Below are 25,170 nucleotides of genomic sequence, written 5' to 3'. Positions count from 1 at the left end.
TATGGTAGCACAAGTCTATAATCCTGTCTCCTGGGACACCAAAGCTAAAGAAGGGCCTCAAATTCAAGAACAGTTTAGCCTCCATAGTGAGACCTTTTCTCACAAAACAAAACAAAAGAAGGAAGTCTAGCCAACTTTTTGGAGTGCATGCTTTCAATTCTGTCACTTGGGAGGCTGAAGTAGAAAGATTAGTACAAATCTGTGACCATCCTGGCCTGTAAAGTGAAATTCTTTTTTTTTTCTTGACTGTATGTTTAGGTAGGTATGGTGGCTCATACCTGTGCTTCTAGCACCTGGGAGGCTAAGGTAAAAGAATTAGCGATTGAAGGCCAGCCTTGACTACATGGGCCCTATCTCAAAAACAAAATTTTTTTTAGAGAAATTAATAGGTTAATAAATTTATTATTTATTTAAAATTATTTATTTAATTTTTGTTATGTTTGTTTTTCTTTTTTATTATGTGCATATGTATGTATGTGGGTACTTGTGCCTCATCATGAGTTTGGTGGTCAAAGGATAACTTTCAGGAGTTAATTTTCTCTTATTATCTTGTGGGTCACTGAGGTTAAACTCGGGTCATCATGCTTGGCAGCAGGTGCTTTTACTTGATTAGCCATATTATTTCCTCATATATTCTATTTTTAAAATAGTACCTAAGCCAGGCATTGGTGGTACATGCCTTTAATCCCAGTACTCAAAAGGCAGTGTCTGGTGTATCTCTTGAGTTTGAGACTAGGTACCTGGTCTACACATTGAGTTCCAGGGCAGCCAGGACCACATAGAGAGACCCTGTTCCCTCAAGAAGGCCCAAATAAAGAAATAACCAGGACTACAAAGAGAGACCTTGTCTCAAATAAATAAATAAAATAATAAAAAAAAGATAGCTATACATTAAGTGCCATATGTTTACTTTATATTAGCTGTTAGCTGGCGTTGTGTTATATACCTATAATCCCAGCAGTTGTGGGTTAGAGGCAGATGGATCAGGAGTTCAGAGCCAGCTTCGTCTGTGCGTTACATTTGAGACCAGCCTAGACAATATAAAAGCCAGGGGAATGAAGACTATTAAAAAACTGAAAATTCAAAATAAAAAGTCTTAAAGCTCATAAGTTAGCTTCCTTGTACTACTAACCAGGTATGCGGTAAGCACAGATGATCTCAGTACTCAGGAAACTCAAGGCAAGAGGATCAGAAGTTCAAGACCAGCCTAGGTCATACAGCAAGTCCATACCAAAAAATAATTAATTAAATATATGTATGTATATGTATGTGTGTATATGTATATGAGGTGTTGGATAGATGTCTCCATGGATAAGAGTGCTTGCTGTGCAAGTATGAGGGCATTAGTTTGGATCCCACACTACATAAAAAGTCAGGTGTGGCAGGCTTGTAACTCCAGTGCTATGGGGGAAGCAGACAGGAGATTCCCTGGGGCTTGCTGGTTGTCAGCCTAGCTACTAGTTCAGTGAGAGACTGAATTTAGAAGGACAATGTGGAGAGTACTAAAGCAAGACATGTGATACCCTCCTCTGGCATACACAAAAGCATGTGTACCTACACACATGTACATACACTATATATACGTACACCATACTCTCCTATACATACATGCTCGTGCAAACAAAATAATAACAGTAATGAAAACCAAAATCTCAGTATACTGTTAGAGGTTCAGAAAGATTGTTAACAGCCTTTTAACATTTCATATCAAAGGATATAAAAGAAATTTTGAAACCTATTTATAAATTAAATAAATTCATTGGGTGTTGCATATTTTGGTTTTTCATTTATAGTATCTGTCAGACTCAATTTAAAACATTACTCCAGAAGATGTTAAGTGGATTTGACCAAAATGGGGAAAAAATGTTGGATTGTTTATTATAAATTACATTGTTACTGAAAATAGAGTGGGCAAGTGTCGTATGCTAGAGAGTTTATTGATTTTTTTTTTGACAGTTCTTCAAGTGAATTACTCATTTGGTACAATAAGGATCATATTAAGTCAAATTCAGAATTAGGTGTAGGAAAAGTTAATATGTATGGCTTGACGTTAGTGGTAGAACTAAAATCATCAACCTTATTTTTTTACTGTCAGGTTCATATATGGTGTCTATGTCATTTCTTTGACATGTGTAATGGTGCTTAAAATATAATTTCAACAATTTTTGCTTTTTCTTTCCCTGCATTGCCTCATTGACTAAGGAATTGGCAAATTGTCAACTGCTGATGGTAAAGCTTTTGCAGATCCTGAAGTACTCCGGAGACTGACATCTTCAGTTAGTTGTGCACTGGATGAAGCTGCTGCTGCACTGACCCGCATGAGAGCAGAGAACACACACAGTACAGGACAAGTGGACACGTATGTATTTGATACTTTGCTAGTTAGTATTAAATGTTTTTTTGGAAAAATGTGAGCCAAGTGGGTATTTGAGGAGATGTTACATTTTAGGTTGATACATGAATATGTACATACTATATGAAACTTTTTTGAAGCTGAATCTCTCTATATAGCCCTGGCTGTCCTAGAACTCACTGTAGATCAGCTAGCCTCGAACTCAGAGATCTGTCTGCCTCTTTTAAATGCTAGAGTTAAGTGATTTTTTTTTTTATTCTTACGTGTATGACTATTTACATGTATGTATGGTCACTACACATGTACCCCCTCTCCCCTCAAAAACACTGCATGGACTAGAAAATGCTCGTTTTGTTTTTTGAAACAAAGTCTCACTAAGTAACCCTGGCTAGTCTGGAATGCTTTACATATCCTGGAATATGCTAAGTGGATCAGGCTAGACTCAGCTCACAGAGATTTACCTTTCTCTGCCTCCTAAATGCTGGGATTAAAGATGCCTCACCCTGCTGTGTAACTGGAGGTTTCTTTCACACCTGCCAGTTCCCTAATTTTCACTCTGAGGCTAAATATTGATTACAAACTGTTTGGCCTATTAGTTCAGACTTAGTTAACTCTTATAACTTAAATTAACCCAATTCTATTATTCTATATTTTGCCATGAGGCTCATGGCTTGTTACCTCACATCTTGCTTCCCCAGTGACTGTTGGCATCTTCCCAACTCCTCCTTCTTTCTCCGTTTCTCTGCTTGGATTTTCTGCCTAACTATATTCTGCCCTGCTATAGGCTAAAGCAGCTTTTTTATTAACCAATTGTTATAAAATATATTCACAGCATACAGAAGGGCATCCCACATCACTGCTGGGTACTGGTTTTATTTTTGAGACAAGATCTCACTCTGTAGCCCAGGTAGCCCTTGAATTCTCAGCAGTCCCACCTCAGCTTCCTTGAATGCTGGTGTTAAAAGTGTGAGCCATTGTACTTAGATTTGCATTCACTATTAAGCATTTTTGTGGGTATTCAGTATTTTAGTATATGAGAAATCTAAACTGAATAAGACCTAGTTCCTACTTCAAAATAAGTTACACATTCTAAAGGTTACAGTAATTCTAACCTGACTACTTGATTAGTTATAAATTAAATGGATTACTTAACAGTCTAGTTGCTGGTTGTTTAAATATGGTCTGTGGAGAATGAGTATATATCAGAGCTTGTTTGAAGGGTACAGTCTTAGGCTATGTGTGGTGGCATATGTTTGTAATACTTAGCACTCTGTAGGTAGAGGCAGGAGCATTGACAATTCAAGGCCAGCCATGGCTATATAATGAAGTTGAACTTGGCCTGAGCTGTATGAGAAAGCCTGGACTGTAATCCTGATGTCCTGGATCAAAATCTGCATTTTAATAGGCAATATAGGTAGTTTCCTGGATTTAAATTATGTGTGCTGGCATACCTGTAATCTCAGCACTTGTGAGACAGAAATGAGATGACTGGTGTGGATTCAAGGCCAGCCTGGGTTACATAGTGAGTTAGTTTGAGAACTGCCGAGACTAGCATGAGTCTGTCTTAATGAAAGGAAAAGGAGCTGGGTGGTGGTGGTGCTTGTCTTTAATCCCAGCACTTGAGGGGGAGGGTGCAGAGACAGATCTCTGAGTTCAAGGCCAGCCTGGTCTACAAGAGCTAGTTCCAGGATAGGCCCTAAAGCTACAGAGAAACGGGTCTTGAAAAACCAAAAAAGAAAAAAAAGAAGGAAGGAAGGAAAGAATTTGGTTTTATTTATTGGTTTGTTTGTTTTTTGAGATAGGGTTTTACTGTGTAGTCCTGGCCATCCTGGAACATACTCGGTAGACCAGGTTGACTTCAAACTTACAGAGATCCCCTGCCTCTGCCTCCTGAGTGCTAGGATTAAAGATGTGCCCCATCACTGCCAGGATCAGTAAGTTATTTTACAGCAACTGTTTTTTAACCACAGTAAGACTTTAAGCCATAGGTTCATGTACACAAATATCTTTGTGGATCAGTATGGTAGTAGCCTTTAAAAAGCTTGTTCACCTAATGCCTCAAAAGATGTCTTTTTTACAAAGGGAAAAAATAGTATCTTTGCAAAAAAAAATCATTTAATCTGACTCATTAAGGAAACAGAGGCAAGCAGATCTATGAGTTCAAGGACAGCCAGAGACAAAATAATGAAACCTTGTCTCAAAGAACAACAGACCAGTTAATGGGACTCATTATGGGTGACTTTTATGCAGTCTGTTACAATGGTGTTTGTTAACACAAGTAGCAGAAGCCAATTGGTGGTGGCCCACACCTTCCATCCCAGCTCCTGGGGGGCAGAGGCAGGTGGATCTCTGTGAGTTTTAAAGCCAGCCTGGTCTACAGAGCAAGTTCCAGGACAGGCTTCAAAGCTACACAGAGAAACCCTGTGTGGATAAAGAAAAACAAACAAAAAAAGCAAACACAAGTAGTAGGGCCAAAACTGTGATGTTAATTTTAATTACAAGAACTTAGGATTCATTCGTAGATTATGATTACTGTAAATTAACTGGCTAACACTCTAATTTTATGATGACAGTATTATTTTTAAAAATACTTTACTTGATGTGTGAGAATACATGCTGCATGTGTATATTTGCATCACATGTATGCCTGATGCTTGTGAAGAAGAGTGTCAGATTGACAGAGCCTTTGTAATTGAAGTTACAGATGGCTGTGAACTGAACCCAGGTCCTCAGCAGGAAAAATAAATTTTCTTAACTACTGAGTCATCTCTCGAGCCTCACAATGATTATTTTTTGGATAAGAATATTCTTTGGATAAGAATAGTTCTACTATGAGACTTATACCAGAAGAATTATTTTCTTGCTGATGTTTTGGGATTTGAAATTAATATCTCTGGCCCAGAAAGATGGCACAAAAGTAGTGAAAGGTCTAACTGCCAAGCATAATTATATGGGTTTGATTCTTGGGACACACATGTTAGAGGGAGAAAATAAACTCCATAAATTCGTTCTGTGACAAAGGTAAACGTATACATGTACACACGCATACACATATTTAAATAAATGTAAAAAAAAAAGCTAATAATTCACCCTGAGATCCTACTGTTTTCTCTGCTAAGGAATCCACTGCAGAACTAGTGCTGATGCTTTCACTGCTGCTGTTATATGATCTGTTGTCTAAATGTGATTTTGGATAAATTAAGCTTATATATAACTTTCAAAATCTTAAATTGCTAAAATGGCACCAGTAGCCCATGCCTTTAATCTCAGCACTTGGGAAGCTGAAGCAGGTGAATCTCTGAGTTCTAGGCTAGTCTGGTCCACTTAGTGAGTTCCAGGACAACCAGGGCTATGTAGAAAGACCTGTCTTTTTAAAAATATTGCTCAAATATCCTTCTAGGACCTCCAGTATTGTTGCATTTTAAAAATCAGCATTCATGTCTTAGTAAACTTGAGATTTCAGAGCCTGAGGGCCAATAAGGTTTGAAACTCAGATTATCAGGCTTGACAGCACTTGCCTTTCCCCACTCAACCATCTTACTGGCCTTCAATCCCTCTGTGCCTGTCAGAATCTGTAGCAGAGCCAGGTTTGGTCAAGTGTGAGTGTAATCCTAGCATTACGTAATAGAGTTTGGGGGCCTTCTGGATTACATTAGGCCCATATCAGTAAGCAAACACAAGTTACTTCTAGATCTAAAACAACCAACAGTGATTCTATTAGTTGCTTTGATTCTGTAAGCTTTGAGGATTGCTATTTTGTGAAGTCAACTTCAGATATAAAAATTTTACCAAGAAGATTTTGAAAACTAAAAACAGCTGTTATTGGGAGAAGATTGTTGGGAAAGCAGTATAGGAAGAGAAGAGAATCAACAGAAATAAAGCATGTATGGAAAATCTGGTAATGAAACCCTTACTGTATATACTACTTAAAAAAAAAACAATAAAAATAGAGCAGAAGAGATAGCTCAGCAGTTAGGAGCACTTGCTGCTCTTATAGAGGATACACATGGTGGCTAACAATTGTCTATAACTCAAAAATATATCTATAATAATAATAAAAATGACAGTTATTTTCAAATTCTTATTTTTACCTAGTTGAAGCATGTATATAATTACAGTTAGGGATAGGATGCTTGGCACATAAAATACTCATGCTAGTTTATCTTAGTATATTTTTTATATGTGTATGTTCGATTTAATTTTGTATCATAGGATCACGAGTCCTTTTCCATCCATTAATTTCATATAATGTTTGATTGTAGTCGCAGTCTGGCAGAAGCTTGTTCAGATGGAGATGTAAATGCTGTTCGCAAATTGCTAGATGAAGGCAGAAGTGTAAATGAACATACAGAAGAAGGAGAAAGCCTGCTGTGTTTGGCTTGTTCAGCAGGATATTATGAACTGGCACAAGTAAGCAGAAATAATCTTTATTCATTTTAGTAGTGCCGGGGATCATCAAATCAGGGTCTCGTGAATATGAGGTAAGTGCTTTATCCCTAAGCTACATCCCCAGCCCCGAAATAATCATTAGTGTTTAAAATTATAGAGAGGCTTGGGTATTTTAGTTATTTTTATTACTTATAAAAGAAAATATGATTAGAGGCCAAATCCTCCCTTCCCTTTCTCTTAGAAATATACACAATTCATTTTGTGTGTGTGTGTCTGTGTGTGTGTAGCTAGTTTATTTTTATATCATGTATTCAAAGCTTACCCTATTGAGTAAGAATCACTGAATAATCATATTTTGAGGTCTTCTGTTTTTGGAATTTTTGTGTACATATGTTGTGTGTGTATGTTTGAATATGTGTGGGGCTGTGTAGGGCAGAAGATGATATTAGGTGTGTCTTCCTTGACCATTCTCCACTTTATTCACTGAGATAGGATCTTTTACTCTGGTGAACCTGGAGTTACCAATTTGCTTCTCTAGCTAGCCTGCTTGCCCTGGAGATCTCCTGTTTCTGCCTCTCAAGTTCTTGGAACTCCAGCCCTCCCTCAGGTCTTCATGGTGAACACTATCTACTGCACTGCACCATATCCTCAGTTCTAAACAACAACAATAACAAAAAAAGGTTGATAAGCCAGGCAGTAGTGGCACACACTTTTAATCCCAGGATTTAGGCAGTAAAGGCAGGTGGATCTCTGAGTTCAAGGCTAGCCTGGTTTACAGAGTGAGTTCTAGGACAGACAAGGCTACACAAAGAAATCCTTTCTTGGAAAGGAAAAGAAATAGTATGTAACTGGGGTCTGAGAGGTGGCTTAGTGGTTAAGAGCACTGGTTGTTCTTCAAGAGGACCCAGCACCCACATGGCAGCTCACAATCATTTGTAACTCCAGTTCCAGAGCCTTATGAGCTCTATAGGCACTGTGCAAGGATGTGATGCACAGACATACAGGCAGGCAAAACACACATACACCCAAAATAATTTTAAAAAGAAAATAAAATATATAACTGGTCAGGTGGGATGGAGGCCTGATTTTATGTTTGATTACTGGGGCCCACGTAGTGAAGAGAGAGAGAGATTCAGTTCCTGCAAGTTGTCCTCTGACTTCCACCTGTGTGCTGTGATCCTTGTGTGCCTGTTCACACAAAGAGAATTAATGTGATGGTGGTGCTCACCTGCACTGGTGCAAGCAGATAAGTTCGAGACCAGCTGAGCTAGGTAGTAAGTCCCTGTCTCAAAAAAAAAAAAAAGCAATAAAAAACATAAAAATATAACTATAAAGGAAAGTAGAAGTTTATTTACTCCATTCAGATAGGATATCCTGTTCTAATTTTTTTCTTCTACGTGGAGCAATATTGAAAAATAAACTATTTTTATTGTTCTCTTTCTATATAATCTCAAGCATAGCACAAATTCTTTTACAAGAGCAGACATATATAATAGGATGGCTAATGAGATCTTTATTTAAAGATTAGCATGGGGGACTGGAGATATGGCTTAGAGGTTAAGAGCACTGGCTATCTTTCGGACGTCTTGAGTTCAATTTCCAGCAACCACATGGTGTCTCACAACCATGTGTAATGAGATCTGGTGCCCTCTCCTGGTGTGCAGGCAGAACACTGTATGTATAGTAAATAAGTAATTCTTTAAAAAAAAATTGACATGTAATAGGTAGAAGTGGTAGTGCATGCCTATAACCCTAGTGTTTGGGTTGTGGAGACAAGAGGGCTTGGGATTCAAGGTTGTACTTGGCTGCCCACTTAGTTTAAGACCAGCTTCAGATGCATGAGATCTTGTCTCTCAAATAGTATTGGGAAAATATATGATCTGACCTGTCATCTTGACCAGTAAAAATTGAATTTTCCTAACAGGTGATTATTTTTACCTATCTTTTTATCCATATCTCAAAAGGTTATCGTCTCAAACTGAATATTTTGTCTGTAAGTATTATTAATAGTAAGCAATAACAACTTCTTTGTGTGTTTTTAAAGGTACTACTAGCTATGCATGCTAATGTTGAAGATAGAGGGAATAAAGGAGATATAACTCCTCTGATGGCAGCTTCCAGTGGAGGTTATTTAGATATTGTGAAATTATTACTTCTTCATGATGCAGATGTCAACTCCCAGTCAGCAACGGGTATGTAGAAATTGACATAAAGGAAAAACTGACATATTTTTTTTAACATTATAAACTGACTGCCAGGCAGTAGTGGTGCACACCTTTAATCCCCACACTCAGGCAGAGGCGGGTGGATCTCTGTGAGTTTAAGGCCAGCCTGGTCTACAGAGTGAATTCTAGGACAGCCAAGGGTACATAGGAAAACTCTGTCGCAAAAATTTTTTAAAAAAAAGGAAAAGAAAGAAAATGTAATTTATTATAAAAATTTGATTACTGCAGTGGCTGGTGAGATGGTTCAGAGGTTAAGAGGACCAGCTGTTGTTCCAGAGGACCTGGGTTCGGTCCCCAGCACCCACATGTCACCTCACAACTATCTGTATTCTTTCTCAGGGGATCTGATATTCTCACACATACATACAGACAAAAACCAATACAGCACATAAAGTGAAAAAAGAAGAAGTAAATTTGATTACTAGAGCATTGGTGAGGTGAGGTAGCACAGCAGGTAAGGCCCTTGCCTGGGCTAATAACACAGTTGAGTTTCCAGGGTGCAGATGGCAGAAGGAGGGAACCAGCTCTTGAAAGTTGACCTCTTATTTCACTTTCGAGTCATGGCATACACATATCCCACCTCATACACACAGAAAACAAATAAATGTAATTTTTAAAGATTAGATTATTGGGAGAAATGAATGGAAACCTTCTGAAAATAATATTGACTTTGATATCTTTAATAGTCTTTGTTGTAATTGTTGAGTTATGGTCTCAATGTGTAGACCAGAAGGGCTTTACACTCAAAAATCCTCTTTTCAGCCTTTAGAGTTTAGGGATTATAGCATGTACCATCATTCCTGGGTGAAAAGTCTTTAAGTCAGTGTGCAACCTTACTGAAATTCTAGCACTCAGGAGGCTAAAGTGGGGGCTTCTTGAATTTGGGGATATTTTGGGGTTGATAGCAAGGTTCTGTTTCCAAAAACAGCAAATCTAACATAAACTTAAAGCATAAAGAGGCACTTGTGTATAAATCTTAGCTCTTAGGAACCTAAGGCAGGAGGATTGCTGTTTGTTTGAAACACATATTGGATATATAGGGTCTTCCAGTACAGTTCTAGTCTGCATAATAAAACTATCTCAGCCGGGTGGTGATGGCACACGCCTTTAATCCCAGCACTTGGGAGGCAGAGGCAGGTGGATCTCTGTGAGTTCGAGACCAGCCTAGTCTACAGAGCTAGTTCCAGGACAGGCTCCAAAGCCACAGAGAAACTCTGTCTCGAAAAACCAAATAAATAAATAATAAAACTATCTCAAAAACAAACTATGTAGGTTCTGTTTGGTCAAGATGAATAGTTTTTCTGCTACAGATTATTTCTTTTGTCCCAGTGATATGTAATATATAAAGAAAAAGTTATGAGCTATATCTCCTGTAGTTCCTTTCCTTATATAGCTCCTTTGACTTTGTGTTTATGGTATCAGATTTTTATTTATGGTCTGCTGAATACATTTATTAATAAGAAAATGCTGCCCATCCCCAACTTCTCCCTCTTCTTTTTTTAAAATGCCATAAAGAGAATTTTAATAGGCTATCTACTGATATATATTAAAAGTATGATTTAAATTTAGATCTGGAGCTGGGAATGTAAATAAGTTGGTATGGTACTTACCAAGCATGTGTGAAACCCTCAGTTCGATTCCTAGCATCACATAAACCAGATACTAGTTACTAGTTATCATAAATTAGTTACTTTCCTGTTGCTGTGACAAAACACCATGATCAAAATAACTTCTAAAAGAAAGCATTTAACTGGGTTTATAGTTTGAAAGCATTAGAGTCTGTCATAGTGAAGCAAAGACATGACATAAGAATAGATGTGAGAAGACTTTTTTTTTGTTTTCAGTTTTTTGAGACAGGGTTTTTCTGTAACAGTCCTGGCTGTCCTGAAACTTACTGTGTAGACCATGCTGGCCTTGAACCCAGAGATTCACCTGCCTGGGCCTCCCTAGTGCTAGGGAGGCGTGTGCCACTGCTGTCCGGCAGGGAACACTCACATCTTGATCTTCATGTAGAAAGCAGAGAGAGAGAACACACTTGGAATGGCAGAAATCTTTTGAAACCATAAAGCTAGTCCCTAGTGACACGCTTCTTCCAAGACTACACCTGCTTATCCTTCCCAAACAGTTCCACAAACTGAGGGCTACATATCTAGTCATATAAACCTAAGGAAGCCATTCTCATTCAAACCACTATATTTCACTCCATGACTCCCAATAGGCTTGTGGCCATATCATAATGCAAAATACATTTAGTCCACCTTTAAAAGTCCTTATAGTCTTTCACAGTTTCTATACTGTTTTAAAGTTTAAGTCTTTTCTGAGATTTAAGGCTAATGTTTCTCAACCAGTGAGTCACGACATGTCCGGGGTCAGATCACCTTTCACAGGGGTGACCAAAGACCATTGGAAAACACAGATACTTAAGTACATTATGATTCATAACAGTAACAAAATTAGATTTATGAAGTAGCAATGAAAATTATTTTATGGTTGTGGGGTCACCAAAACATAAGTAACTGTGTTACAGGGTTACAACATTAGGAAGGTTGTAAACTACTGCTCAAGGCAATCTCTTAATTGTAACCCCCCTTAAAATCAGAAAAAAATTACATACTTTCAGTATACAATGGCACAGAATATACATTACTATTACAAAAGGGAGGCATGGGGTACAGAGAAGAAATACTAGACCAAGATGGAAAACCAGCAGAGCAAACTCCAAATCCTGTAGCTCCATGTGTGAGATCAAAGGACTTAGATGGTTCTTCCCTTCCTACTTTGCAGCCTGCAACACACTTCATTTTCCTAGGCTGGTTCCATCCCCTGTATGCAGCTTTCCCTGGCAGACATCCTATAGTTCTGGTACCTGTAATATCTTGGGTTCTCCAATGCAGTCCAGCTGTTGCCTTGACAGCTTTATGAAATGGCCTCACGGGCCCACCACATGGACAAAACTGCTAAGTTCAGCTGCCTGCTTGGACTGGAGCTTGATCCCCTTAATCCATATTTACAGTAGCTTTTGTTCATTGTTGCTTTCTAGGAACAGAAAATTTCTTTTTTTTTTAATATTTATTTTTATTTATTTATTTATTATGTATACAATATTCTGTCTGTGGTGCAGGCCAGAAGAGGGCACCAGACCTCATTACAGATGGTTGTGAGCCACCATGTGGTTGCTGGGAATTGAACTCAGGACCTTTGGAAGAGTAGGCAATGCTCTTAACCTCTGAGCCATCTCTCCAGCCCAAACAGAAAATTTCTTAAGCCTTTTTATAAGTTGTGAGCTTAGTTGGGTGGGGGTCTTCCCTTTATTTCTATAGGGATCAGGCCTCACCTTCATCTCCTTACCTATTTCAGCATAAACCTTAACTCTGACATTAAATTTCTTCATGCTCTTTTTCTCTTCAAACTGTATAACTTTTATTTATTTTTGTCCCACTTGCTCATTTTCATTGTAGTCCTACATAAGAATGATTACTAATAACCTTGCACAGAGTCAATAATCTTCAAAATCTGCAACAAAGAATTTTTTGTTATTTGTCATTTTAGCCTCAGGCAGATTTTCGGGAAAAGAGCAGAAGGCTGTCTCATTTTTTTGCCAAAATATCACAAGAATGGTCTCTAGCCCAGCTGGTAATATTGTTTCTCTCTGAAACCTCTTGAGTTAGGCCTCCATAGTCATATCTCTCAGTACTATCTCCCAAGGTCCTGCTAGAAATGGTCTATTAAGGTCTGCTTACAGCATTCAACTGCTTTTCTATTCCAAAGTCCCAAACTCTTTTATATTCTTCCCCATGTCATGTCCCACATGGTCATGTCTGTCACATCAATAACCCACTCTCTGGTACCAACTTCTATATTAGTTAGGGTTTCTAGTGCTGTGATAAAACACTATGACCTATGCAACTTATAAAAGCAATCATTTAATTGAATTTGCAACTTCAGAGGGTTAGAATCCATGATGGCAGAGCAAGGGCATGCTGACAGAAATAGCTGACAGGTCACATCTTGATCCCTAAGCAGGAGGCAGAAAGAAGACTGGAAATGGCACAAGACTTCAAAGACCATCTCAGTGACAGATGTCCTCCCACAAGACCACACTTTCCAAATCATTCCACCAATGGGGGACCACGTATTTAAACAATGAGCATATGGGGGCTTCCTTCAAACAAGGTTTAGTGACACATCTATAATCCCAGAACTTCCGAGCCTGAAGCCAGAGAAGGATTACTATGGGTTCTAGGCCAGCATGGACTACAGAGTGGCAAACTGTATCATTAAATTAAAAAAAAAAAATGGTATTTTTTCTTGAAGGTGTTAAGATGAGAGGAATGTATACCTATCTTGTGGTTATGTTGTGAATATAAGTGTAAGATATTTTTCTCAGATCTGGAGAGATGGTATGCCATTTAAGATCCAATACTGCTTATTCCCCAAGATTATTTTCCAGCCCCATGTCAGACGGCTCTCAACCATCTGTAATTCTAGCTCCAGGAGGATCTAACACCTCTGCTTCTGCCAGCACCTGCATACATGTGTACATATCCACATTGATATATGTATAATAAAAAATTAATCTTTTAATAGAAGATAGATGTCTGGAGGAAGTGTATCCAATACAGTGAATTATCTTTTGATTTGATCTGTTAAAAAGTTTTTAAAAAAATCAGTGGATAGAAATAAAATGTTAAATGTTCTAAGCTATACAGTATTCAAAGGAAAGTAATTTTGAATAGTATTTTAGAATTTTATTTTTTTACTTTTTTTTTTTTTTTTTTTTTTGGTTTTTCGAGACAGGGTTTCTCTGTGGCTTTGGAGCCTGTCCTGGAACTAGCTCTGTAGGCCAGGCTGGCCTCGAACTCACAGAGATCCGCCTGCCTCTGCCTCCTGAGTGCTGGGATTAAAGGCATGCGCCGCCATCGCCTGGCTAGAATTTTATTTTTATTTTGTTTATTTGAGGTTAGGGGCTTTGAGACAAGGCCTTACTATGTAGCCTTGGCTGTCCTGGAACTCAAAATTTAGACTCAGATCTACCTGCCTCTGCCTCCTGAGTGCTGGGATTCAGAAAGAAGCCTGGCCATCAGCAAGTAGGTATGTGCCAATGGACTCTTAGTATACTCTATAAATGACTAATGAAAATACTTCACCCCTGCCCTCCCATTTCCACTCAAAATTTCTATTTAATTGAAAAAATGTAAAATTTCAAAAAGAAGTTGATTCATCTTCCTATAAGTAAATTCCTAATCAAGCTACTTTTTAATTAATTAATTGATATACTTATTTTGCATGCTCTTGTATGCACACATGGAAGACAGAAGAGGCCATCAGGTATCCATCTCTGTCACTGCCTACTTTTCTAGGACTCTTGTTTTCTTGACTAAGCCAACAGCCAGCAACCTATCTCTACCTCTCTCAGAGCTGGTGTCCAATGCATGTGCAGGATGTCTGGCTTATGTGGGTATGGTGATCTAAACTCCAATTTCATGTTTGGTTTGGTTTTGGTTTTTTGGGTTTTTTTGTTTGTTTATTTGTTTGTTTGTTTGTTTGTTTTTTTTCAAGACAGGGTTTCTCTGTGGCTTTGGAGTCTCTCCTGGAACTAGCTCTGTAGACCAGGCTGGTCTTGAACTCACAGAGATCTGCCTGCCTCTGCCCGAGTGCTGGGATTAAAGGCGTGCACTACCATCGCCTGGCTTTGGTTTTGTTTTTTGAGACAGGATTTTTCTGTATAGTTCTGAAACTCACTCTGTAGACCAGACTGGGCTCCAACTTAAGAGATCCACCTGCCTCTGCCTCCTGAGTGCTGGGATTAAAGGCGTGCGCTGCTACCACCCAGACAATCTTATGATTTTAACCAGTGAGCCATCTCTTCAGCCCCCAAATTTATTCATTTTGTTCAATAGACTGTACCTCTACTGTATGCCAGAATTATTTAGTGATTATTAAAAATATAGTTCCCAGGCCAATACAATGACTCAGCTTGGTAAAAACATTTGCTAGTCAAGCCTGATGACCCAGATTGATCCTTGAAACCCACATAAAGATTGAACGGAGAAGACCACTTCCTAAAATTTGAGTTCTTACTTCTACATGCATGCATACCAACAGACATGTATGCCCACCTGCTCTCACATATAACACTCATAACTAAAGATAATTTTTCTTTTTTTTAATTTTCTTTTGTCTCAAAAATAAAACAGACAGCCAGGTGGTGGTGGTGTATGCTTTTAATCCCAGCACTTGGAAGGCAGAGGCAGGCAGATCTCTGCAAATTTGAGACCAGCCAGTTCTACAAGAACTAGTTCCAGGATAGGCTCCAAAGCTAAAGAGAAACCCTGTCTTGAGGCTCAGGAGAAGATAAAATTGTAGTAGGATCTGCGGGCCTGCTTTTCGTCCCGCCCGGCTCCCACACGGCTAGTTTTACACCAGAAATAACAACACACAAACTGTATTCTTTTTTTTTTTTTTTGGTTTTTCGAACTGTATTCTTTTAAACACTGCTTGGCCCATTAACTCTAGCCCTTACAGGCTAATTCTCATATCCCGATCAACCCATCTCTAATAATCTGTGTAGCATCAGTCTTACCGGGAAAGATTCTAGCCTACATCCATCCTGGGTCTGAGCTTCATGTGTCTGCCCGGGAGAGGGGAGCATGGCGTCTCTGAGCTCACTTCCTCTTCCTCCCAGCATTCTGTTCTGTTTACTCCAACCACCTATGATCTAACCAATAAAATGGACCAAGGCAGTTTCTTTATTTTTTAATCAATGACCTTCCTCCATCATAAAATAAAATACCAGCTTTATTAAGATGACTCATCCTGTAGAATTCATGTTTTAAGTGTGCAGTTCTAGAGGTTATGCAGTCTAGTTTTAGATTACTTCTGTCACTATTAAAAGATCTCTACAGAGAACCAGGGTTCCAGTCTCAGCGCCCACATTTAGGTTCAAAACTATCCATAATTCCAGTGCCAGAGAATCTGATGCCCTCTTCTTACCTCCTCAAGCACCAGGCATACATGTGGTGCACATATATACATATACATGACTGTGGGCAAAACACTCATAAATGAATCTAAAATAAATAAGAAAAGGATCTCTACCCATTTGTGTTCTGTTCTTTAAGCAACCACTATTCTGTTTTTGACATTTAGATTTGCCTTTTCTATGCTTTTTATATTGTCTAGACAATTAAAATATGTAGCATTTTGTATTATGCTTTGAAGAAATTCTGTCAGAAAATAAAGATATGCTTTAAATTGATGACAGTAAAAAAAAAAAAAACTGAAATGGGGATGATTTTTTACATTTGTAGTTCCAGCTACTCCTGAAGTTGAGGCAAGAGAATTGTGAGTTCCAGACTAGTGTGGGTAACATGTGGAAAGACTAACAGGATGGGGGTGAAAGGAGAACATGTTTGTCTAGCATGTGTGAGACCATGGGTTGAATCTCTTGCACTTAAAAAAACAACAAACAAAGCATATAACTTGCAATCGTAGTTGTGGTTTATGTCAAGGAATTGGAGAGAGATAACTAGAACAGTAGTGTGACACATCTATTGTTAATTTTGTATTTTTTTTTTTGTTCTTTGTTAGGGAACACTGCACTTACTTATGCCTGTGCTGGAGGGTTTATTGACATTGTAAAAGTGCTACTTAATGAAGGTGCAAATATAGAAGACCATAATGAAAATGGACACACACCCCTAATGGAAGCAGCCAGTGCAGGTCACGTGGAAGTTGCCAGAGTTCTTCTAGATCACGGTGCAGGCATCAACACTCATTCTAATGAGTTCAAAGAAAGTGCTCTGACACTTGCCTGCTACAAAGGTACCTTTTATGTCAGAATATTTATAATTGCTTTTATAACAACTTCAAATATTTGAGTATTGAGTATTTGGGTTAACGTCTATATTTCTTCTTTACCTGAGTATTTGAATTTATATTGTTTTTTTTTTCTTATGGTGTAAGCTTATGTTACAAAACATATTGGAAAGCCTATTATTAACTGTGCTTTCCGTACTATATTAATATATATTATTATTATTATTATTTTAATTCATTTAACTATGATGTCAACTTAGATTTAAGGATTTCCATTACTTAATACCCTTTTTCTATATGATTTTTTTTTTTTTTTGGTTTTCGAGACAGGGTTTCTCTGTAGCTTTGGTTCCTGTCCTGGAACTAGCTCTTGTAGACCAGGCTGGCCTCCAACTCAAAGAGATCCGCCTACCTCTGCCTCCCGAGTGCTGGGATTAAAGGCGTGCGCCGCCACCGCCCGGCTTATATGATTTTTACATTGAAGTATTATACACAGATCTACTGATACACAGTTGGTGTAGAAAACCTGAAAAATATGTTTGTAGCACAAACAGAAATTTAAATGGCCTGTAATTACCATCTAAAGGGGAAAATGCATGTAAACAGTATTTTAGTATTTGTCCAGCGTATTTTTATATAAGTTTTTAAAAATATACATATTTGTGAAATAAAATAGTTTTATCAGTTTTACAGTCTGTTTATTTTATTTAGTAGTATATCATAAATATATACTCATCTCAGTAAATGTTCTTGTAATGTATTTTTTAATGATCATATACTATTTCAGTTAGACTTTCTAGATTGGTTTGCCTGCAAATACCACAAAACACAGTGTGATTTGTAAAGAAGAGAAACCTAAGCATAAACTGTCTTGTGTTAGTATTGTAATTCATTTTTGTCATCAAGATCCAAGAGTGTTATTCTGCTGTACATCCTACTGTATGTTTTCTGTCCTTAATGTTAATCTGTAGTCCAGGAGGCAGCTCGAGCCCAGCAGTACATACTTTAGGATAAGGAGGGTAAGAACAAAGTAGCAACAACCTTCCAATTTACTAGCTTCCTTTTAACAAGGCTTTCTAGAAGCTTCACTTTGTAACTCTCACTGAGTTCCAAAGGCTCCCCTCTGCTACAAGGAAGGCTGGAAAATAATCTTAAAAGTTAGGCATGTTGCTCTCTAGCTAAAATCTAAGTCCTGTTTTTCAAGAATAATAAGAATGGATGTTGAGTAGGGAACTCACAATCTCTGCCAAATAAATGAAATGTATACACCATAATTTCAATGGATACACCATAATTTCCTATTGTTGGACACTAATTGTTCCCAGCTTTTTACTGTTATTTTAAAACACTGTGATAACATCCTTGTGCAGAAATTTTTGCTTAGTCTCTGATTATTTCCTTAGGATAAATTCTGGAAGTGGAGTTGTTGGGTCAAAGAGTATGGATGCTTTTTAAGGCTTTTGATACATGCGTCCAAATTGCCTTCTAGAAAGGTTGGACTAGTTTACTAGGTGTCTCAGACCCCACTAGGTTGTCCGAGAACCCCTTTACCCACCTTTCAGCCTCTCCAGTACCGGGCATTATCATTCTCTTTACTCTTTCCCATTTTGGTAGCTAAAATAATGGTGTCTCATTTAGTATTTCTGTCAGTTTACTATCCATTTATGTATCTTTTGAATTACCATTTTATATTCTCCACCTATTTTAACACTGAAATATTAGTATTTTTCTCATTAATTATTAAGGTTTTTTCATTCGGAATTTTTTTTTTATATTTTTGGTTTTCGAGGCAGGGCTTCTCTGTAGCTTTGGAGCTTGTCCCAGAACTAGATCTTGTAGATCCGGCTGGCCTCGAACTCACAGAGATCCGCCTGCCTCTGCCTCTCGAGTGCTGGGATTAAAGGTGTGCACCATCACCTGTCTTCAATTGTTTTAAATGGAGTTGATTTTGTGTGTCTGCTCATTGTCACAGTGTGGGTATGGTGATTTTAAAGCTGGTTTTCTAGATAATACGTTCTAATAAACTTTACCTGACTTTCTGTTTGATTCCAGTGTTTTGATAGTTTATGTAAATAAAATCAAAGAACAAGTAAGATTATTTTAACTAGAAATAAGTGATTTAGAAGGTCAATCTTAGCCAAGCGATGATGGTGTATGCCTTTAAACCCAGCATTTGGGAGGCAGAGGCAGGTGGATCTCTGTGATTTTGAGGCCAGCCCCGTCTACAAAGTAAATTCCAGGGCGGCCAAGACTGTTACACAGAGAAACCCTATCTTGAAAAAAAAAAAGTCAGTCTTTAAAACTTAGGTAGTATGACCTTTTTGAGAGTCTGCCTACTTAATTGTTTTCAGTTGGCTTTGTAAAACTGTCATTAATTTATTAAATTCAAATGAAAGCTTCATAGATTATATATAGACATGTGAAAATAAAACTCTTCAATTTAATACTTATGCATTCAATTGATAGTCAATTCTTTAACCTTATTTTTAAGGCCATTTGGATATGGTTCGATTTCTGCTTGAAGCTGGTGCAGATCAAGAGCATAAAACTGATGAGATGCATACTGCCTTAATGGAGGCTTGCATGGTAATTTAATTGTGATCACTTGAAATTTTGTGGGAAAAAATCCATATATTTGTGTGAGAATTATTATCGTTACTGTTGTTTCTGGTGTGTGTGTATGCGTGTGTGCGTGCACATGCATGCACGAAGGTACATAAGCCTTTCGAAACCCACAGGACAAACAAACATCAGTCTTAATTGTAGAGGCAGGGTCTCTCTTACTGACCTGGAGCCTCCTAAGTAGAATAGGCAGGTTTGCTTTGAGCTTCTGTGATCTGAATATCTCCACCTCACTATTGTGTACCAACAAACCTAGAGTTTTATTTGTGTTTTTGTTTTTTGTTTGTTGTTGTTGTTTTACTGTGGGTTCTGGTGACCAAACTTACGTTCTTATTCTTACATGGCAACCACTTCAAGTGAGTCCAGTCTCACTAAAAATTGTTAAACATTGGCTTGTATTTTTCACTGAATTTTAAGTTTAAAAAAAAAAACTAGTAATGCTTTAATATATGGACTTTTAAAGGGTGATAGCAACGGGTAATCTTTTTCCCCTGCTTGGTTTTTTTTTTTCTTTTCTCTCTTTCTCTCTTTCTCTCTTTCTTTCTTTCTTTCTTTCTTGTTTTGTTTTTGTGACGGTTTCTCTATAACTTTGGTACCTGTCATGGATCTCTATGTAGACCAGGCGGGCCTCAAATTTAGAGATCTGCCTGTCTCTGCTTCCTGGGTGCTGGGATTAAAGGCATGCACCTAGCATAACTAGTCATCTTAATGAAACATTTTTAGGGTTTTGTTTTGTTTTTCTCAAGACAGGGTTTCTCTGTGTAGCCCTTGCTGTCCTGGAGCTCTTTGTAGACCATATTAGCCTTGAACTTACAGAGACGTGCCTACCTCTCCCAAGTACTGGGTTAAAGGCACCACATGGCTCTTTTTTTTTTAATAGTATGTACAGGTGTATTTCCTGCATGTATGTCAGTGCACTGTGTGTGTATAGTGCCCATGGATTTCAGAAAAAGTTGTCAGGTCCTCTGGAACTAGAGTATGAGTCTTGAGAATTAAACCTGGGTTTTTTGGAAGAGCAGCCAGTGCTCTTAACTGCTGATCTGCAGCCCAAATATATTAATAAAACTCTTAATTTTTGAGATGTTAAACATTGAGATTTCTGATATGCATATCTGTTTTTTTGTTTTGTTTTGTTTTGTTTTCTTATTGGTTTCACATTAGCCCACATAGGTCTGAAGCAGAAGCTACACCTTACTATGATCCTCCCTGTCTCTGTTTCATGAGTGCTGGGATTACAGGTTGTAAGCTATCATGCCCCACTCTCTACATTTTTACTCATATTAAAATCCTATAAAGCGGGCCAGTGAGTTGGTTCAACTAGGAAAAACTTGATATACAAGCTAAATAACCTAAATTGGGTCCCCAAAGCATGATGGAAGGTTCTATTGAGAACTAGATACTCAGTTCATTGGCCTGTTTGTTTATTGAATGGATAATTTGTGAGGTGTTTCTTTTCCTCCAGATATATTTATTTTACATGTATGAATGTTTTTCAGGTATGTATCTCTGTGTAATATATGTATGCCCAGTGCCAACAAGGATCAGAAGATTGTATCAGATTTCTGGAATTGCAGTTGTGTGTGATTGTGAGCCACCATGTGGATGCTGGGATTTGAACCTCTGTAGAGTAGCAAATTCTCTAAACCTCTGAGCCATTTATCTATATCTCTAGCTCTGATTTGTGAGATTTTGATGCTTTAATGTTTTTGGGTTTATTTTTATTTTCTTGTTTGTTTTTTGTGTTTTGTTTTTGTCGTTGGTTTTGGTAGTTTTTTGTTTGACTTTGTTGTTGTGTTTTGTTTTTGAGACAGGGTTTCACTGTGTTCCCTGGCTGGCCTAGATCTTGATATGTAGACCAGGCTGGCCTCAACTCACTTTCCTCTGTCTCCTGAATGCTAGGATTATTTTTTTTTTTCAGTTCTTAAATATAAAGTCCCCTAGTTTTGGCATTTGTGCTAAAAGTAATTAAGATTTGGCCAAGGGTCTATGAGCTAGCTCAGCAGATAATGGTGCTTGCCACACATTTGAGTTTGGCCCACATGATGAAAACAGAGAAGCAGCCCTACAAGTTGTGCTCTGTCCTCTGACCTGCACATATATTCTTGTTCTTTTCTCTCCCAACAACCCCTTCTTCCTCTCTTCCCCCAGTATAAAATAAATTAAAATATAATAAAAAATAAACTAAGGAAATTCTATATACTCTAAAAATAACTAAATCTAAAATGTTGAATTTCAGTATTCATTCCTTCTATTATGTCGATCCATAGTTTTGAATTCAAGGTTTTAGTACCGTGGTGTGTGCGTGTGTGTTTGTGTGTGTGTGAGACTTGCCAAAGGAAGCCAGAAGAGGGTGCTGGATTCTCTGGAACTGGATGTATAGCCAGCCAGTTGTCAGCTGCCATGTGGATGCTGAAAATTGAACCCAGCACTGGAAAGAGCATCCAGTGCTCTTAGTCCAGGAACAATCTCTTCAGTCACCCAAATTTAATTCTTATTAGGGTTATTGTGATCATTTTTGAAATGTAAAATGATATAACATGCTTGTAACACATATTAAAGCCAATATAATGTTTGAAGTTAAGAATTTAAAACTGAGGACTGAGAATCTGGAGAGATGACTCAGAGGTTAAGTGTCAAAGTCTCTGTTCTATTACTGTAAAGAGACACCATGACCGAGGTAACTTTTAGAAAAGAAAGCATTTAATTGGGGGCTCGCTTATAGTTTCAGAAGGTTGTCTGTTATCATCATGGCAGGAATGTACTAGCATGTATGGTACTAGTGCAGTGACTAAGAGCTACATCCTGATCTATAGGCATCAGGCAGAGAGAGAGACAGTAAAAACTCTTGGTCTGGTGTGGGCTTTTGAAATCTCAGGGCCCAACCCCAGTGACACACCTCCTCCAACAAGGCCACAATTCCTAATCCTATGCAAACATTCCACCCACTAAGGCCTAGACATTCAAACATACGAATCTGTGGGGGCTGGTCTCTAAACAACCACAGAGTGCTTAGTGCTCACACAGAGGACCTAAGCTCAGATCCCAGCACCCATGTGGTGACTCATAACTTGCTGTAATTCTAACTTTAGAGGATTCAGTGCCCTCTGGCCTCCTGGCACATGGTGCCCATAAACTCACTGGCATACAAATGCACACATAAATAAATAAATCTTTAAAACAAAACAAAAAAAATGAGGTCTAGAGAGGAGCTCAGTGGTTAAAATATGGGCTTAGCATATGTAAGACCCTAATAATTTACGTGCGAATATAAGCTTTGTTTTTAAAATATTCTTTGCCTTGGTATAACAGGTTGCTATGAAGCAAAGATAGAGCAATACTAATCCATAGGGATTTAGCTAAGTGACAAAATCCCAATTGGTAATGATTTCACAGTTCATTATGTTGGGGTTTTTTTTGGGGGGGTGTTGTTTGTTTATTATTTTGATCAAGCTTTCCTTTCTAAGGAAGATCTAATACAGTTTCTACATTTGAAAATAGAAACCCTCTATATTTGAGAATATGGTTATATTTGAGCCGGTAGTTTTATGAACAGTAATTCTTTTTGAGGTACTGTTCACTGAATTCAGTAGTTTTTCTGAACTTCAAAAACTATAAAAATTCAAAGTTATTTGGAAGTGACTATTTGTTATCTGGTCGGATTTGTTCTAGAAAATTTTGCACTTTGTGAAAATGAAGATAAACATTTAACTTACTAAATTATTTATTAAATTATTTTAAGATTTTATTTTATGTTAATTCGTGTTTTGCCTGCATGTATGTCTGTGTGAGTGTATTGGATCCTGGAATTACAGACATTTTTGAGCTGCCATGTGGTTATTAGGAATTGAACCCAGTCAGTGCTCTTAACCACGGAGCCATCTATCCAACCCCTTAAACGTTTAAAAAAATAGTATTAATGGATGTTAGGTGAGGTTCAGGTGGCATGATAATAATGTGTGTAATCTAGCCTATGTCAGCTAATCTGTCTTTAGACCCTTATTTGCCTTCCACTTTAAAAAAGCAAAACATAAAACTACAAAGTTCTTTGTTTTATCTCTGAACATCTTCAGGATGGGCATGTAGAAGTGGCACGTTTGCTTTTGGACAGTGGCGCTCAAGTGAATATGCCTGCGGATTCCTTTGAGTCTCCGTTGACTCTGGCTGCTTGTGGTGGACATGTTGAATTGGCAGCGCTGCTTATTGAAAGAGGAGCAAATCTTGAAGAAGTTAATGATGAAGGATATACGCCCTTGATGGAAGCTGCTCGGGAAGGGCATGAAGAGATGGTGGCACTGCTGTTAGCACAAGGTAAAACCATTGTACATTTTAAAGATTAATGTCCTTGTGTGTTTTGTGTATCAGTTGAAATCGATACTTTTTTTGCACTGATGAGAAAATAAATTTTCTGTAGCCTAGGTAGGCCTTGAACTTTGAATCTTAGAAAATTCTCCGTACTCTAGAGTGAACAGCCTAAGCAGAGGTGGTAGGTGATTATCATCTTATTTGAATACTGTATTATAATTCTCTTTTGGCTAGTTCTTTTGTTGTGCTTTCAGGTGCAAATATAAATGCCCAGACAGAAGAAACCCAGGAAACTGCTCTTACCTTGGCTTGCTGTGGAGGCTTTTCTGAAGTTGCAGATTTTCTGATTAAGGCAGGGGCTGATATAGAACTTGGCTGCTCCACACCTCTCATGGAGGCTTCTCAAGAGGGACACCTGGAGTTGGTTAAATATTTGCTGGCTGCTGGTATGTGGCTTTAAAAATGCCTTTGTCATAGAAAGAAAAATACAAATAATAATCTATTTATATGTGTCAAATCTAAAAACAATTGAACTAAGAAATACAGAGTACAGAGGTGACTACCAGAGTCTATGGATAATGTAAGAGGATTAAGAACCTACAGCAAAAAAGGAAGTGTTGTGAAAGAGTGCCAAGACTCAGTGACTTACTTTCTTCACAGAATGGTAATGGTGTTTAAGAGTAATGGAGTGTCTTATTTTTAAAAAATTTTATATATAGAGAGAGAATATGAGAATGTAAATGCAGTCATGTGTGTGCCACCTGTGGAAGTGAGAGGACAGCCTTGATTGTGTTTTTCCAGTGAGGATTTTAGTAATTGAACTCAGGTTGTTAGGCTTGTGCCTAAAGTGCTTCACTTGCTAAGCCATCTCTTCATCTCCTAATTCAAAACTTCTAATACAAAAGACTGGGTGTTTTTATCACCAAGAAATAATGTATGTCAGGTGATAGATAATAATTAACATGATTTGATTATTTTAGTCTGTTCTTAACATTGTTCCCCGTAAATATATACAAATATTGACTGTCTATTAGCAATAAAATTAGAGTTAAGGATGTAGATTGGTGTTAGAGGACTGATTAGTATGCATTAAGCTCTGGGTTTGTTAGCTTATTGTGCATCTATAGTCTCAGATACTAGGGAGGCTAAAGATAGAATATCACCTCAGCCCAGCAGTGTGAAGCCAGCCTGAGCAATAATATTCTAAGACCTTGTCTTTAATAAACTTCTTACTGTTGTTGCTAGTATTTCCTTATAATTGTAAGGGCTCTTATAAACTCTCTATTCTTTTCTTTTGGAAGAAAAGTTAATTCTTCCTGCTTAGTTGTTTTGGCATAGTCATGGCTATGGCATGATATTTTAAACCTGTTCATTTTTTGACATTTCTGAGTTGCCTTAAAAAGAAAATAAAGGGATTGGTGTGGTGATGGCTCTGCTGATAAAGCACTTGCCATATAAGCA

At 37.8% G+C, this 25,170-nt stretch overlaps 1 protein-coding gene across 10 annotated transcripts in view; it reads left to right on the top strand.

Annotated features, from left to right (window-relative positions):
• LOC121453161 (ankyrin repeat and KH domain-containing protein 1) overlaps window positions 1-25,170 on the top strand; it is a 114,338-nt gene that overhangs the window by 17,965 nt on the left and 71,203 nt on the right. For all 10 annotated transcript variants that reach the window (XM_041659674.1, XM_041659678.1, XM_041659677.1 and 7 more), the window contains exons 3-9: window positions 2,203-2,359; window positions 6,616-6,763; window positions 8,787-8,934; window positions 16,558-16,791; window positions 19,277-19,371; window positions 23,478-23,715; window positions 23,964-24,155. In XM_041659674.1, coding sequence (XP_041515608.1) covers window positions 2,203-2,359; window positions 6,616-6,763; window positions 8,787-8,934; window positions 16,558-16,791; window positions 19,277-19,371; window positions 23,478-23,715; window positions 23,964-24,155 — 1,212 coding nt within the window. The remainder of the gene's footprint in view (window positions 1-2,202; window positions 2,360-6,615; window positions 6,764-8,786; window positions 8,935-16,557; window positions 16,792-19,276; window positions 19,372-23,477; window positions 23,716-23,963; window positions 24,156-25,170) is intronic.

Source organism: Microtus oregoni, unplaced genomic scaffold (assembly GCF_018167655.1).
Source record: "Microtus oregoni isolate MIOR12 unplaced genomic scaffold, Mior012 000011F_ref0000422, whole genome shotgun sequence".
Lineage (NCBI taxonomy): Eukaryota > Metazoa > Chordata > Mammalia > Rodentia > Cricetidae > Microtus > Microtus oregoni.
Note: the sequence above shows the minus strand (reverse complement) of the source record. Positions and strands in the feature narration are given on the sequence as shown.